Source organism: Topomyia yanbarensis, chromosome 1, assembly GCF_030247195.1.
Source record: "Topomyia yanbarensis strain Yona2022 chromosome 1, ASM3024719v1, whole genome shotgun sequence".
NCBI classification, from domain to species: Eukaryota; Metazoa; Arthropoda; class Insecta; order Diptera; family Culicidae; genus Topomyia; species Topomyia yanbarensis.
Window position 1 is genome coordinate 62,189,483 of NC_080670.1, and position 17,934 is coordinate 62,207,416.

Genomic DNA, 17,934 nt, shown 5'->3' on the forward strand with positions numbered 1-17,934 from the left:
ATTCAATGGGAGCGGAACGAACGATATGAAGAAAAGTCGATTTATTATGTGATCACTCACACCACTGATGTAAGATTCATCTTACGAATACCAAACAGCCACCTTCGCCATACCTGTATATACTACATTGAGTAATGGGCACTGTTTCAACTCTCTTCTGTTTCAAATCTCCGTACTTTTTTTCAATGAACGTATAAATGTAGGGTACCGTCGTGCGGGGCTACTTTGGATAATGTGGGGCTACTTTGCACACTTTAGTTTTTCAATATTTACTAACAGACGCGCTTTTATTAGTTTTATTATACCTTTGACTTTTGTAGGACCATGTCTTTTAACCATGTTGTATATGCCTTTTTTAATTTTTCTTAACACTGTTTACCAAAACAAACAAAACACTTCAAGAGTCGATAAAAGTGATTGGAGGCTCGTAAAATAAGACTTCTCAACGAAGCAAAAAGTCTTAAGTGTACCGAAACCACATACTGTTTTTCGGAAAGAAGAAGAAAAAAAAGATGAAAAAATGCGTCTTTCGTTTGTTTCTAGCACGTCAGGATCGGTTTTTATGAGCATTTGAAGGTTTTTGTGTTATTAAAAATTGCGTTTTTCGTTTGTTTCTAGTATGGAAGGATCGGTTTTTATGAGCATTTGAAGATTTTTGTGTCTTTAAAAAAGTTGTTTTTAACATCGCTATCATCAACTTTACCGAAGATACCAAGCCTCTAAATAATGTTTTGTGTTTATTCTTCGTAATTATGTCCAAGAGAATTAATTACCAAAACTGTTTTTCAAGAGATGCTCTGTATTATGTTGTATAATTTTTTTGTAGACATTGAACCTCCAAAGTTGGTGGTTGCGAAATAATTTGATCTTGTGAAAAAATCGGTCTTTATTTCAGAATTCTTGACATAAACAGTGCATAACTTGAGAACGTGGCCTTGTGTACTAATTACGCCATCAATTTAGCACTCAAATATACGTCATAAATAGCCCCTTATTTCACTTTTTTTATTTTGCGAAATTTTCAATCCCAACGGGTGGCTATTTTTATAATTGATAATACAAAAAAATCTTTAAATGCTCTTAAAAACCTATTCTAGAAATAAACTGATATTGGCATTTTTCACCATTTTCCATTTTTCTATAAGAAAAACAATATACAGTCTCAACCCACTCAAGTTTTTTTTGACAAGTAACGTTGTAAATGTTACATTAAAATGAATCCCTCATTTTAGAAAATGCGATAAATGAGTGATGCGTTATTGTTGAAAAAGCCTCTGATATCAGTATAAATTAATGATAATTCAATAAAAGTAAATAAAACTGGTTAATTTTTATTTTATATCGAATTCAACAAGTGTGCAAAGTAGCCCCCAGCTAGTCCACAAAAAATATTTTTGAACGCTATATGAACAACTTTTTTATGTGTGAACGAATTCTGCTCATATTTGGCATAAATTTCATATACTATGACGATAAATCTGTGCTGATATGATACAAATCCATCGATTATTAAAGGAGTTATAATTCGCCAAAGTTGAAAAAATGATAAAAAGGGGGCAAAGATATGCCGCACGACGGTACCACTTTCAAAACAAATGAACAAGATGAATTTGGTGTATTTTGTTTGAATTGAGTTCTACAAGATGACGATACGAATGAACTCATGATGAATGAAGTTCAAGTTTGACAATTCTCGGTGGTTTGTTTACTTTGCCAGTTGCGTGAGTGCGAGTGCAACGGGTGCTCATCTGTTACATTCGAACTCACATAACTTCCATGTAAACAAACAACCGAGAATTGTCAAAGTTCATTCGGCTCATTTTGTGGGGTTATGTCGGTTGAATGTAAAACCTAATGGTCAAAATAAAGTCCTAAAAATAGTGTGAACGTATACATATAGGACTCATTGCACTTTTCCACAAACGAGGAATGGTGCTACTAATACGATGACTAAGCAGAATCTGAGCACAGATGATGTCCTTTTAACACAGAGGTCATTTTTTATGTTAACACAGAGGTAACACACATTGTGCTCCTCATTACACTTTTTTAGCTGATTTCGTTTTAAGACTCGAGTCGTTAGGTTCGCTCAAATATTTACACACTAAATTTTGATTGCCGAATTTCAGCAAAATTTTGCTGAATTTTGCCGAGCTGAAATATCAGCAATATTTCCACGAAAATTTTCCCTGAAATTTCAGTAGTTCAAAGGTTTTTAAAGTTGCTAAACTGTCAGTTTGATTTACTGAAACTCAGCCAAATTGCCATTCTTTCACTGATTGTTACAACTCTTATATTCTATGGATTTGCTGATTTTGGCTTAATGGGCTTCATTGAACATCAGCGAAACAAAAATGGCATAGCTGAACTCTTAGCAAATCCTGATTTTTTGGAAAAGTGTCACACTAGAGTGACTCTGATCTAAAACCGAAATCAGCACATGTGCACTGGTCAAGTAGATTGCATTGTACTGACAAGCTGAATACAATACATTTTCGGCAGTTCTATTGCAATTTATTCGATAATTGCTTCAACGGGGCAAATAAGAATGTAAATCTAGATCCAATTTTGATTACGCTAAATATTAGCAGCCTTGAACTTTGATCTCGTTATATTTTAGCTCCATTACCATTATCATTCGATCAGAAAATACGGAAGAACCAGTTGTGTTGTGCCTCTCCATGACTCAACTGTGCTGAAAAACACTATGATCCGCTGAACCGTGGGTCGTTAAAAATAGTTGCACCCGGCGTCCAATGACAGATCGATTATCGCACTATAGGTCTTTCTCGCGGTGGCATGTAAAGCTGACGGAATCGGTGCTAATGTTAGGCGGCAATTGCCGAACCAGCACCCGTCCAACCTCTTTGCATCTCCTATCAATTATGACATTAAAACAGTTCAAAACATGACCGAAAAACGCACTGGCGTGCTTCTCTGCATGATGATTATAACCACCGACCCGCTCATACATCTACATTCGGAGAAAATAATTAGCATTGATTGAAATGTATGTTGAAAAGATAGATATTCATAGCCTGTCTCTTTATCTCTTTCTCTCTTTCTGACCTGGATTGCCCTCACTGCTGACCGAATGTGCGCGCAAAGTTAATGCAAAATCACGCCGACATACCGGCATTTTTCGACTTCCCAACCCGCTAGACTACCTTGACCGACAACAATTACAAGTCACTACGACCGTCCACCGTTTCAAATCTGATTTAGACATCTTCAGTTTATCTTCTTTTTTTCTCACAATAGTTTTAGCAGTTGGCATCCTTCCCATCCGAGAATGGAGCGCACATTTCCTTGCACTTTATGTTGGCAGATGTGCAGACGACGACGACGAAGACTGGGCAATATTTTTTTGTTCCGATTCGACGCACGAGCACGCCATCCGCCGCTCCAAAAAAGAGGCATCCTTGACAGAGCACAGAAACACGAAGGAAAAAAACAACATTTCAATCAAGCAAAATTATACTCTTCGAATTTGAGAATAGTCGCTAACCGAACATGTTTAGAGCAATTGACAGCCAGTCCCGGAACTGGAAACTCCCTTGAAAGCGCGGGAATTTTCGATGGATGGTTCAATTTTTGCCATCCCGCTACTTTTTATTCCGATTTTGTTTTTTTCGTCCAAACTATCCCAGTTCCGTTTGTCGATAAAAACAAATCTTCAACACAAAAAAACATTATTCACTTCCAAATTCACTAAAGTATTGTTTCTGTGTTCTCAAGGTTGCCATCTTGGACGCGACTGAAGGCGCACGTGCTAGAAGCGAGACAGACGGGCTGACAGGCAGACACTTACAGAGAGAGAGAAAGACAGACAAACACACTATTGTCAGGATAGTGCGGTTCGATCATTGCTGCAAAAAACCCAAGCCCAAAAGTGAAGGGATAACAGCCTGTCGGTAGCTTAACCCCACATGGTCGCCGCTTCATCATCCGCATCGAAGCTGTCATCATCATCCGCGCCAGCAACAACTCCAACAGCAACCGTGACAACAACGGGCCCAGCTCTAAAGATGCTGCGTTTAGAAAGGTACATCGACTTGACACGAAAAAGCGCTGTCGGCTTTACTGGTTAGAGGTCAGACCCGATCAAGGTCCTTCGCGCGCGCTAGGAAAAGATCCCAATTCGCCGATTGTGTGCGACTGCTGGTACTAGACTGTAAGCTATCGTGTAAAAAACTAGAGCGTCACCCCAGCAGCAACCATGGCACCACTACCGGTCATAAATCTCGAACCGAGCGAGTTGAAGGAAATCTTCTGGACGAAAGTGAAAGAACCCACGTCGCAGCGGATGCTGATTCTCGTGATCGTCTCCATTGCGCTGCTGCTCGATAATATGCTGTATATGGTGATCGTACCCATCATTCCCGATTACTTGCGATACATAGGAACGTGGGGTCCAGAAGAAGTGTACAATGCGAGTGCCCCAACGACGGTTTTTACACCGCACACGCACTCCCATCATGGCCAAGATTCGGCGACCGGAGTACTGTTCGCCTCGAAAGCTATCGTTCAATTAATGGTGAATCCGTTCTCTGGAGCATTGATCGATCGAATCGGTTACGATATTCCGATGATGATCGGGTTGATCATCATGTTCTTCTCAACAATGGTATTCGCGTGCGGGGGTAGCTATAGTACACTGTTCTTCGCAAGATCGCTGCAAGGTGTTGGATCTGCTTTTGCGGATACAGCCGGTTTGGCTATGATAGCAGATCGATTCACAGAGGAAGCAGAACGATCCAAGGCTCTCGGAATCGCTTTGGCGTTCATCAGCTTCGGTTGTCTGGTTGCTCCTCCGTTCGGGGGTGCGCTGTATCAATTCGCCGGTAAGGAGATGCCCTTCGTGATTCTCGCACTAATATCGCTATTGGATGGTTTTATGTTACTGCTGGTGATGAAACCGATTAAAGAAACACTTGCCGATAGACATGAAGTTAAACAGGAAACTGTGCCGATTTGGCGACTACTGCTCGATCCGTATATCGCTGTCTGCGCTGGAGCACTTACGATGTCGAACGTAGCGCTGGCGTTCCTCGAACCGACAATTTCTCTCTGGATGGAAGATAATCTAACGACTGACAACTGGAAAATCGGCATGGTGTGGCTTCCGGCATTCTTTCCTCATGTTTTTGGTGTGGTCATTACAGTAAAGATGGCACGGTTATATCCCGAAAAGCAATGGCTAATGGCAGCCTGCGGACTCGCATTGGAAGGTCTTTGCTGTTTCATAATCCCTTTCAGCAGCTCCTACATCGTACTAATGGTTCCGATCTGTGGAATTTGCTTCGGAATCGCCCTCATCGATACAGCACTGCTTCCAACGCTCGGCTACCTGGTAGACGTACGGTACGTTTCTGTCTACGGTAGTATATATGCAATTGCGGACATTTCCTACTCGATAGCGTACGCCGTAGGGCCAATCATTGCCGGAGGGGTTGTCGAAGCGATTGGATTTACCGCCCTCAACTTCGGTATCGCCTTCTCCAATCTGCTGTACGCACCGGTTCTGATGTATCTGCGTAATATTTACGACTTCAAACACTTTGAAAACGAAGCAAATATTCTGATGGGTGATCCTCCGACCAAAGAGTATCAAACATATACAATGCACGATCAGCAAGCAGTCGGAATGGAACAGAAAAACCACCTGGAATACGGCAGCGGTTACCAGCAACAACAGCAAGAAACTAACATCGATCAGGGTGGATACTCGCAGAATGGAAGCTATGACCAGTACCAAAGTCAGGGTGGATATCAAAATTATCAACCCGGTTATCAGGAACAGGGCGGTGTCTACCAGCAGCAGCAACATCAGCAACAACAACAACCGCCAAGACATCTTCCACAGCAACCGGTGGCCAATCCGTTCCGACAGCAGGAACAACAACAACAACAGCCACCAGCTCCAACTCAACCACGGATCTCGAATCCTTTTAGGCAAGGTTTTTAAATTGTTCATGTTTCAACGATTATTGTTTTCATGTGTTTCTATAGTAAAGAATGTGGAACAAAGTAAGAGAATGTGAGAGTGAGAGCAATAGTGTAGGCAGAAAGTTCAAAACTGGGATGACGGTGTGTGTTGACAGTTATCGGGTTAGAAAATATGTGCATAAACCACTTGTTGAGTGTAGTCTAGTCGCTAGGTGTTGAGAATCCAATTCTGTACAAGCTTCTGCTGCAGCATAACTGTAACGTTCGTGGGCGGATACTAGGTAAGGCGTATATAAGAGGTATAGACGAAACTATTTTAGGCTATGTTAGGAAGGATTTTAGCGTATAAGAACGCGGTAAGAAGCTACACTAGATGAACGCTCGGCCGGACCTGCATCAATATCGTAGACATATCAAAATGCACGTTCAAACACTCCCCTCGCGAGTGACAGGGATGACAAGTCAGAATTTTCTGGAACGTGTACTTTCAGTTTTTGAACAACTTTGTTTGATGGCGTTCCGCGGATGGATCGTAGCAGGCTGGTTTGCCAGCCGCTGCGCTATCAACCGTTCGGAGCGTTATCCACTTAGCGTAACATAAGACACAACCAAGGTAACGATACATATCAGAGCTTATGCTCGCCTGATCTTACCAAAGTGATATTATATGAAAATTACTACTTTTAGACCATAGGAACACTCTAAACATATAAATATATACTAAGCGACTGGTCCGCACTGGCCGTGCTCTATTTATCGGAGACGGTCAACCAGGGGCTGACCAATATCATCTACATCAGTTTTACGTAGCACGTAAGCATAGGTTCAGTAACGAATATCGCAGGAAACGAGGCAAATTAATTAGCATGTAAATTTCGTTGACACTGTACAACTCGAAACTTTGTGTAAATTATTCCTTCTTCGGTTCAACAACAAGTGTGAAACAAAGGAAAACGATCTCTAATGATATCAATTAAAATAGTTAAAAGCAAGTGAAGGATGTGCTTGTAACTCCAACAGGCACATGTTTTCGAACATTATTATACAGAAGTATTGTCATATTCACATTATACATATATACATAGCTAAACAGAAGATGTATTTATTAAGACACAGATGCCGCATTCTACAAAAGTATCGCAGTCATATCAATTCTACACCGAACAGGAAAAAAAACAAATTATGAAAATGACCTTAAAATGATAAGTTGAAGACTGGTAAAATTTATGTTGCTCGAGCGTAGAGGAGCAGAAGAGTAGTTGGCTTCGGCAGTAAAAGAACAGCTTATGTTAATATGAAAAAAATACCTGTATCAAAGCTTTGTGTCCATACATTTGATTTCTGTAAATATGTAGCAGCACGAGCTCAAATAGTCCGTGCCCCCCTTTGAAGGGACTTCAATTGTAAATTGCACAATATGTGCGATGCATTCGCTGTACCCGTTCCGAAACTCGATGTAGTCGAAACAATTACCGATCCGCTGGAATCAAAAGCCAGAAAGTGTGATCTTTGCAATGTAGCTGTATGTAATAATGTTTTTCGCAACTTAAATCGTAGTGCCATTAGGATAGGGATATCGAAATTTTGTTCCTTCAAAATACCTTTTGTTAACTTGAATTATTAGCGATGTTGCATAAAGTGGTAGTTGTAAAAACGGGTTTACCCCATTAGGCATACGGTGGTTTGGTATACGTACGTTGGGCATAATGGACATTAGGTATAAAAATGTTAGGCCTAATGGACACGAGGCATAATAAACATTAGGCATAATTGACATAAGGCATAATGGACGGTTGGCATAATGAACGTTATGCATAAATGCATTTTTGTGGTGATGGCCTTGGGCGAGAAGAACATGAATGTTTGAACTTTTTTTGGATGTTGAAAAATTATACGGGAAATTGATCAAACTCGATGACCATTTTATTCTGCTATATATACTTTTGAAATTTTGCTCAAATAAAAGAATCAAACCGAATACTTGGTATGCAAAATCTCAGCTTGGGTTAATTTCTCGACGTACACCCGATAAATTGTACATGACTAAAATAATTTCACCAGTCTTGCTAAAAATAAAACCTATTTGTATTATGGTATGAATAACGCACATTAACTCAGATAAGTTCTTTCACACATGCATTGTGCAATCGTCGAAACAATATGCCTTGAAGAACAGCTCATGAAACAACGAATGATTCATTTGATTATTAATTAAACAAATATACGAATATTACTGCTTCTATAATAATTTTCTCCCATATTAAACAGTTAAATGATTATATACTTAAGGCCATCAAAGATAGAACTACGGAAACTGTCTTATACGAAGAAGATTTTCTTCGTGTACTGTGACGAGTTACCGGAACCAAAAAAATATCGTTACAAATGTAACATTCGTACACACTCAATTCGGTTCGGCAACTTCCCAACTGTCGTGTAGTCAGCAAATTTAGAAACTGATATCTCAGTAAAGTGAGATTTTTTTGTTGACTTTTTGTGAAATATTTTCCGAATCTCAGCTAAGAAACGTCACTGAGATCTCAGCAAAAAAATTGTTTACTGAAATCTCAGCTGTTGAGATTTCGGCAAAAGATGCGAAAAAGATGAGATTCGCCAGAAAAAATAAGTGTGTAACCTAGTGCTGATACTGTACATAATACTGCAATGTGGTGATTTGCGGCAAAACTACAATTAGTCATGCGACACCTATGATTCAGCTCATGAACTGGCAAAGTGATACAGTTTGTATTTTTTCACTCGTAAGTGAGTCGTAGCTTCCAACAAAAACTTCATTTTCTTCTATGAAGAATTTTTTTTTTATTAGGGTAAAAGGACCCACCGGGGCAAAATGCCCCTCTTCAATTCCCAAGACTCCTGAATCATCTAAAAAGTAAAAATGACTGATAACAGTATCGTTTCATGAAATCGACGTACTAAGTTAGTTTGGCATTTTTAATATGTTGCAAAACAACAATATACACAAAATTTTCAAAAGAGCTACTTTGATGTAAGCTCCCACTTTTTCCAATAGCATTGCAACCAATTAGAAACAGTCGGATTTGATAGAACAATTTCAAGTAAGTGTTGTGGGGCATAAGGGAAAGAGGGTAACAGTGGAACTATGAAAACGTATTGTTTTCATAGTTCCACTGTTACCCTCTTTCCCCTACTCACCGATTGCTGTGGGGCATACCATCCTCTTGTTGTGGGACATATTACACTTTAACCGGGGCATTTTGCCTTGGGCGAAAGAAAAAAACTAGAATTTAGGCATCTTTGAAAAATGTTCAATAATACTTTTATCAGGATGTTTTTAATAAAAAATGAAACGGGTGAACAATAGGTTCCAAAACATAGTGTTTGTTCGTTATTTTGCTTTATTTTTGGATACATTTGGATTAGTAATACATCTAATAGGCTTGAAATGTGCATAAACAAAAACTGTTAACTTAAATGAAAAAAACATCCAGTATATCCACGGCAAAATCGAAAAGAAATTCTACATATGTGAGGGATTAATATATCGCATTATATTTTCCATTTTGCTGTCTCTTGTTAAAGTGGTAGTAAGGTATGGTACAGCAAACATTTCAGGCCGAAAAAAAACGAGTTTACCTTTATATTGTTGTGAATTATGCCAATCTTCCATTATGCCTAAAGTATATTATACCCACTATCCATTATGCCGAATGACCATTATGTCTAACGTACTTATGCAGAACATATTTATACCTAACGTTGCGCACCCGTACAAAACATATGGTTATAGGTGCTTTGTTTTAAATTTCCACTTTTCAAAAGTCCTTTCGAGCGTAATTACTCCTGGGTAAAAAATAACTAGTTATCAAAATAGATAAACATGAAAATGTCAATTCAGACCAGCTATTCTAAATGTAAAGGGAAAGTCTCTCGACTTCTCACACCGGTGAACGTGATAATTTTTTTATTGTTTAAATAAACAAACGTTAATATCTACTCTATTAGCAAGAAACCCGTCAAACAGAATAAACTTGTTTATAATGAGCGCCAGCAAGAACCAAAGGGATACGGTGACGAATAATAATTTATAAACTCATTCAGTAGTTGTTTAATTGTCCGGAGAAATTAAGCTTTTTATTTATCCGGAACACTTGTGAGTGTGATATTTAATGCTTTTAATGATAAAACATGTTTTTATTGTCGAAGTGGTGACTTATCCGGACTTCTTCATGCAAATGTGTGATAAATACAAAGCCCGTTTAAAACCCAAGCGCAATGCAGCATTCAGAACGGCGCTAATAGAAACAGATTTATCAAATTAAAGGAGGCGTCTGGTGTAATGGGTAAAAATCGGTTTCTTTTTTATCCGCTTAATTGTCAGTAATAAACCTCTAGAATAGTCTCCCGCAGGCGCAGAGGCCATGCTGAATCTCTTTTGTTTTAAACAGCCCTGCTTTCCTCGCGTGTATCTGCTATAACACACGCAGATTTCAATCTATCGGTAACAATTTTCGAAAAACAGCGATGAAAATACAGTGTAAACAATACACTCTAAACTACTTCTACCCAAATTTTCAAGTGAAAATACCTAATGAGTTATTTTCTACAGCGTTTTTCCCGTGATGCAATTTGATGTGGGACACCCTTTAATAGCGTTTTTCTCGTAACCGCGTTTTTCAAATTAGCGAACACGATAACTCACAAACTATTAAACGAATTGACTTCATTTTTTATGAGAATGCACAACATGTGTAGCCTGTCGATGAACCACAGAAAACTGAATAAAAGAATTTGTGTCCCTACTATATTGAAGAAAAATGAGCGAATTTTATAGCAAAACATGAGATTTTTAGGTTTCATTGTAGCCAATTCCGAAACTCGAACTTGTTTCTATTTTTTTGGTTCATCGAGTAACTACAAGTCTAAGATTTACAAATATTATTGGATTTCCTGTTTCAGATAATTTTATCAAGAGTTATCAAGAGTTAGTTAGAGTGTTCGCCGAAAGCTCGTATCTATGGCTCTGAGTCACTGAAAATATTTTTATCGTACACAATAGATGTATAAATAGACCTTAATGTTACACAAAAGTTCCATAGATGACAAAATAACGTACGGTTTGAGCACTTTACAACAAACGCCCCCCTTAACGCTATAGATTCTCCGTAAAAAATCAATGATCGTACATTTTATCAAGCCAAAAAACTCCAAATCCGGAGTCAACCGACCGTGACCTGGTGCGAGGCTCGCGGATAGGAAAAAAACTCAACGTCAAATGCAGCCAGTCCGTTGAAACATGTAAAGGAAGATTGAAAGGCTACGCGTGATAATATGAATAGAAAAAAGAAAACATTTATTCGCGATCACCGTTCCAGACCGTGACGTCGTACAGTGAATATACCAAGAACAAGTATTGCAATTTATTTGATCAAAATGTACTTTATTGTCCACAATACATTTCATTTTTCTTGCCCTCATTTGTGTTTCGTAGTGTTATGGACAAAGACTATTTTATATAGGGGAACTGTGCCTATGACGGACACCCTAAGGTTAAATAGCAAATTCGACTCATCCATTACTCGCAAATTGTACGCAAACCAACCGTGATTCGAGATCATATTCCATCAATATAGCAGCTTATAATAAAAACTCTTTCAATCAGATGTTTAAAATGGATGTGAAAATGAGACGCAAAATCGTCATTTCAAAACTGGGATGGAAAAGACGGACATCTGGCATGAGTAAGGTGGACATGCGACATTGATAAAGACTAGGGGAGGATGAGCCATTTCTCGCGTAAAAAATATGTCCATCTTCCCTACCTTACTGTGTCTACATGACAACATGATATCAAATTTAAAAAATATTCCTAAATTCTGAACGACTCATTAAAAGTTTTATTTTTCACCAGTCAAGTGCTAAATAATCATAAATACATGATGCCAAGCTAGAAATATTTCCCGAGATCAACGGATTTCAGGTTAAAATCGTTATTTTCTGGCGTCAAAAATCATATCCATTAGCGTGCTCTCGAGAGAAAAAAAAATGTGTTGCTTAAATGTCTGATGAATCGCGTATTAGATAATTGCAGTTTGTTTCAGAATCAATTGAATTCTTCTAAAAATTCTATTGTGTCAGTATATTTTAACTGAATTTTAACAGTTTGTGAGAAACACATGGTATCCATCTTACCCACAGTGACCGTCATAGGCCAGGCTTTCCAAATGAACACCATACACAATGTTCGCTCTGGTTCTGTGCCCATATTGAAACCATACTTCATGTAAGAACTCAAACACGCTATTTCGTACCAAAACGCGTGCACATGTTCGGCTGCATAACCGAACACCATGTACGTACACAGTGTTCTCTACTTCTTATAACTATTCTTCTCTATGCTGCAATTCATACATATTTTGCAGTTTTTCCAATGTGAAAAAATCTCAGAAAAGGAACGGAACCTTCGCAACCATTGTCAGAATTCGAGAAGTTGGGATTCTGGAACATTTCATCATTCAGATTATTTTTTTTTTCGTGACTACGACTAATGTTTCAATATAGGGGCCCCTTTTCAAAATTTCGCAAGAATTTTCATCATTCGTTTACCCGTTCCCGATAGCAGTGGCGGCAAGCTGTAGAACAGGAGCAGCATGGAAGGAAGAAGCCCAAGTCACAGATAAGCAGGGATACTGGCCAGAAATCACCAACCTGAGAGAGTCGTCGCTAACAGATACCGTTTTCGATGGTAGTGCACCGGTGAAAACTTCTGAGTATGTTCCATTGACACTAAATGTAGCTCTCTGGTATTGCACTTTTCGAGCATAAGTGTGAATGAAACATACTCAGTTTTTTTGCACTTCTACTCGAAAGTGCAAAACCAGTGCGTGGAACTACCTCAGTGCACATCAGTCGAAAAGAACAAGACAAAACTGAGCTGCTAGCTTCCCTTTCAGCTGCAGTGGTCCTCCTAGAAACCGGCGAGGTCCTAGTTGTTTGGTTATTTGTTTCAAAGACACCGGTATGAGTTAGAGAATTCTAGTTAGATTGTGGCCATGAGGATGAGAAGACACATGACGTATCCAAACGAGCATGAAATTTGACGTATTTCTGTTGTCTATATGTCAAATTTCATGCTCGTTTGGATACACCATGTGTCTTCATTATCCTCATAGCCACACGGTCTAGTGCGAATGACTCATGCCGAAAAAGTGACCCATGCCGACGAACATAATTTGGATATTCCCAAATCGTCAGTTAAAAACGCGTACAGTAAAGTATTTATGTAGCAAAGCCAGCAAATGCCGACGTTCCCAAACTGCAAAAAAGTACGTTTAAAGCTAGATAGGCATCACACTATATTCAATAAATCGAACAGATTAGGAAAGCTAGAAATAACAGAAACGAAAGCAATATAAAATAAATAATATATCTTTATCAAAAAAGCAAAAACCGTACTATCCCGCTTTTTATGTACCATAATAATGGCTAATATTGACGTTTCATAATACTGAAGCAGCCCTTATTGTATCGTGGATAGGGTGACCATACTTCCTAATTTCCCAGGACTGACTGTCCTGAGATGTCGAGGAAAACGTTTGACCGCGTGTGTGTAAATCCTGCTCGGTGCGCGGTGATTGAAATCGTTTGAAATCGGGCTCACTTTTAAGTATTCTTGTTTTTTACTCGCCTGATAGCTAATATATTAGGTTTGTTCCAGTACACGGAAGTTACTCCGGAGCAAACAGCAGCAAAAAAATCTTGCTCCTTTTTAGTCCGGTTTGCTACCAGAGAATAAAAAAGAGAAGAAGAGAGTTTCCAATTTCCCCTGGTACTGGAACAAACCTATTATCTACCATGACACCTCCTGATCGTTTTCCTTTCCTACCATCACTGATACTCGTGGAGATGCAGAGTTAGTCTCGGGCTCTACCAACAGCGAGTGTCGAACTAACATTTCTTCCCTTCCTCACTTAAACAGCATGGGTTGTGGCCGGCAACGTTATTGACCATTTTTATGAATGTTTTGAGTCAGTGAAACATGCACAGTGAGAATGATTTGCTTCTCCCAAGCATCATTTTTTTAGTTCATTGTGCATTTTCATTCATTCGGTTAATCACGAAGTGAAACTACGGGCAGTCTACCTAAGCTAAACTAAGCTCCTTGGTTTCTACTCGCCTAATAGGGTCACCATAATGGTGTATTCCTCTATAATGTTGTTTTTGCTTGCAACGAAACTGAGTTAGAACAAAATGTATGAACTGACAGCGTTTGGAGTTAGACCCGGACTCAGTTTCGGGGTCAAGCAAAAACGCTATAAGTTTAGAGAAAGCAACAGAAAAATTATTTATCCTCCAGGGAGAGAATAGCGGAGGAAAATGCAGATTAAATGGCAACCTCTAATTCCATTGTCAAAATTAAGCAGTACTCCCAAAAAGAGAAAGATTGACTCGGCGGGCTCAAGATGGCGTCTGCGCATATTTCTCCCTGGATGATAACTAAGAAAAATGTGAACAACAGGCGTTTGACTAGGAAACTAGATGTACTAAAGGGCTAAGAAAAGACGAGACAACTGGCTTATATTTTTGACATTTGGTGAGGTAGATTCGTAGGGCAGTTGTTTTTGTGTATTGTAAAAATTACTACAGATTATTTTTTAAACAATCACGATCAACTGCAAACATTTCTGGCGAATCCTGTCCTCGTTTTTTCTACTCTGCTCTGTTACCCTGAGTTTCTAATTTCTCGCATGCTAATGTCGGTAGTAGTACCCGAAAAGCTTCTCGCCTTCACTCTGAAAGCCAGGGGCGGATCCAGAAAAAATTAGGGGGGCGTCTGAAATTTCGATTTTAAAATGAACTTTATACAATTCGTCATACGTATCAACCTTAATTAATAAATATCAGTTTGGTTGGACAAATTTGGTTTGGAATGATTTTGAGTTTGAACCTTATATAAAATTGTAACTAATTCAAAATTTCTCGGCAAGTAAAATTATTTCGGAGGGGGTCCGGACCCCTAGGACCCTCCCCCTAGATCCGCCACTGCTGAAAGTAGCCATAGAAAACATCGAAACAAGAGAAAAACAACAACGTTTACTCCCAAGATGAAGTGGGAACATTTGACGCTTTTGAGTGCATTAGTTTTATACTTGCAAAATTTAACATAGCGTTCGGGACCTTGAAGTAAACATAAACATCCGAACGAGCATCCTGATTCTTTGGCGCACGATGAAAAGTGAGAAAAGGCCGAGCTTCACCTTCGAACACTTAGGGACACTTTTTACCTCGAAAATACCGATTAAAATAATTATGACCGAACCGAGCAAAACTTATGGCAACGGAAAGGCCCACTACGTCATTTGTTTGTGCTTTTCTTCTTCATATCCTCTTGTTTGTTTCGGCTTCATCTAAGAAAAATGACAACCGCACTCACACATAGAAAACAATGTGCACACCTGTATCCGTCTTGGTATACTCCGACATTGTATGGTAACACCAGAGAGAAAAGAAAGAGAGACGAATAGTGGGAAACTTAGGGGCAGATCACTTTAACAATGTATAACAAATTTGCATTAAATTAGAAAAAATGCATTTAATTTCCATTTTTGCATCAAGTTTGCACTTCCTCGCAAAAAAGTTTATTTAACAAATGCCCTACGCTGATCCACTTTGATCGGCGTTTTGTTGAATGTAGGGCTAGTTTTTTGTAGAGTTATGACGTCTTACACGCAACGCAAAATACATTGCACGCAACGTAACAACACCGAGAAAATTCGTTATATTGAATCTATTGATTTCACACATTTTTTTTTTCAATTTATAGCAGCACATAAAATTATTTGTCACACAAAACCATGTGCAAACTATTGAATATCATGTGGCGTACATCAAAATTATTCAACATAGAAAAATGTTTCCTAGCAAATTTCACATAATTTTTCTGCTTGCCCCATGTTTCATCCATTGCAAATTTTATTCATAGAACATTTTTGGTCTTGAATGCATAAACATAGCAGTTCAACTAAACAGTGTGATGTTACAAACAGGCCACATTTTTCTGCGTGTACCAAGATTCTGGACAAGAGACTTTTGCTAGACAAACGTTCGATTCTGTGACCAGGGATGCCATTATGCCAGATTTATCTGGTATAGCCAGAGCTTTTTACTACATCCAGACAAAAAGGCAAACCTCTTATTCTCTTGCACATAATTTTTGGAAATTTGGGTCATAATTTCACCTGATTTAAAGAATCGATTGATGTACTTTACATGGATACTAAAATTTGTGTCAAATTTCCATGGCTTTGATGTCACTGTCAAGTGACAGATTGTGTCAGACATTTTTAGTTGGTCTGCCAGATTTTCTTACAAGAGTAATGGCAACACTTACCTTGACAGATATATACCGAAAACAAAACAAACAATTGGAACACCAGTGACAATCCTAATCTAGTGTTCGGTATTTACTTTTGAAACCAAAACTACGTTATCGAGCAGTCAAATCGATCAAAATAAATAAACATTACTTATGCCTCATTTGAAGGAGAGGTAGCATTATACATTCAACCGTAGACACCTAAGTTTTCGCAGTTTTTTCTTTGAAAAATTGTCTCTACAAGGTGAATTGTAGGGTAAATTTATCATAAAGAAATAATTTTTGGATTTCTACATCTATTTGATTAATTATAATATTTGCGTTCCGACTTCGTCAGAATCCGACACTAACTTAGTAACAGGACTAAGCTAGCGCCGACACGATTTGTTTTCCTGAGCGAACCCTATCTTAGTCCTGTGACTAAGTTAGTGTCGGATTCTGATGAGACGAAGTCAAAATGCAAATATTATAACTAACTTAGTTATAGTTACGTGCTCTTCATGCAAAAGGATAGTTATAAACACTGTTCTCCTTAATGGAGAAAAATAGTTTTTACCAAAATTATGTTGCACTAAGAAGAAATACAGTCTATTTGATGTAAAATGAATTTCTTTTGAAATGATTAACATCATCAAATTAACGAAGATAACGATTTTAATATATAATTGGAGTCATTGAAACTTGTGGTTGTTAAATGATAGAACAATATTCCTGGAAATTTTGGCTTATTCCAACTCTTCTTAGTTGAAATTCGTTTTTAATAGCTGAAACGATCCAACACAGTGTCTTCACTGCTCTCTTGTTCTGAGTTATCCTGATTTCAAGGAGAGTGAAAGTATTTATGAAATACAAATGAAAGTACTCCAGCTTGCAATCTAAATATTTGAAAAGCTAAAAAAATATCGAACTGCAGAACTAGTTCAACGCAAGCATATGAATCGTAGGATCTAGAGAAACACTCCAACCTACTATTTTACTCTTTTAATTTATACTCACATGAATACCAGAAAATTCAAGTACCATGGACTTACATAAATACCCACAAAACGCAATTTGGAGTAACTGAGAAAAGGTCGAAAACAGCGCGTATGTAATACTACAAAGTAACTGTGCCTAGTTAAAACTTCCTGAAACATTAAATTTCCCTGTTCGCTGTAGTAATATTTTTTTTACTTTTTAAGCAGCAAACAACTCATCTCATACCGACCAAATACATACATGTGTAGTATACTTAGCATAGACATCTACATAACTAATCATCAACAGTGTGCAGCACCATAAATGTCTTAAAGTTCGATAAAAGATTCCGCTTATCTGTTCTGAAATAGTGTACATACTACACGAGCTTAAAACCTGGATAGGTTTTGAATTTCCTTCAATTTATTCTTAGGTAGGGTTGATTTTGTAGAATTTTTGCAATCAACTTCCGTTGATATTTTGTTTTGTCAATTATTATTCCAACTCAAACCATTTTGGAGCATATCTGTTGAAAGTTTCAAGAAACTTGTTAAGTTTGAGTGCGAGCTGATGGAAGATAATCTAACGAACAAATTTTGAAAATCGATTGGGTGAGGACATGTAAGCTGAACACAAACGGTTTGATCAACCAGTCATTCTATCGTAGTCAACAT

General features: G+C 38.2%; 2 protein-coding genes across 3 annotated transcripts in view; both read left to right on the forward strand.

The window, feature by feature from the left end:
• The window catches only part of LOC131677770 (vesicular acetylcholine transporter), a 78,821-nt gene extending 69,182 nt beyond the window's left edge, over positions 1-9,639 (forward strand). The window contains exon 2 of the mRNA XM_058957800.1: positions 3,739-9,639. Within this exon, the coding sequence (XP_058813783.1) occupies positions 4,220-5,968 (1,749 nt within the window). The 5' untranslated portion in view covers positions 3,739-4,219 and the 3' untranslated portion in view covers positions 5,969-9,639. The remainder of the gene's footprint in view (positions 1-3,738) is intronic.
• LOC131677769 (choline O-acetyltransferase) overlaps positions 1-17,934 on the forward strand; it is a 178,255-nt gene that overhangs the window by 69,177 nt on the left and 91,144 nt on the right. The window lies entirely within an intron of this gene.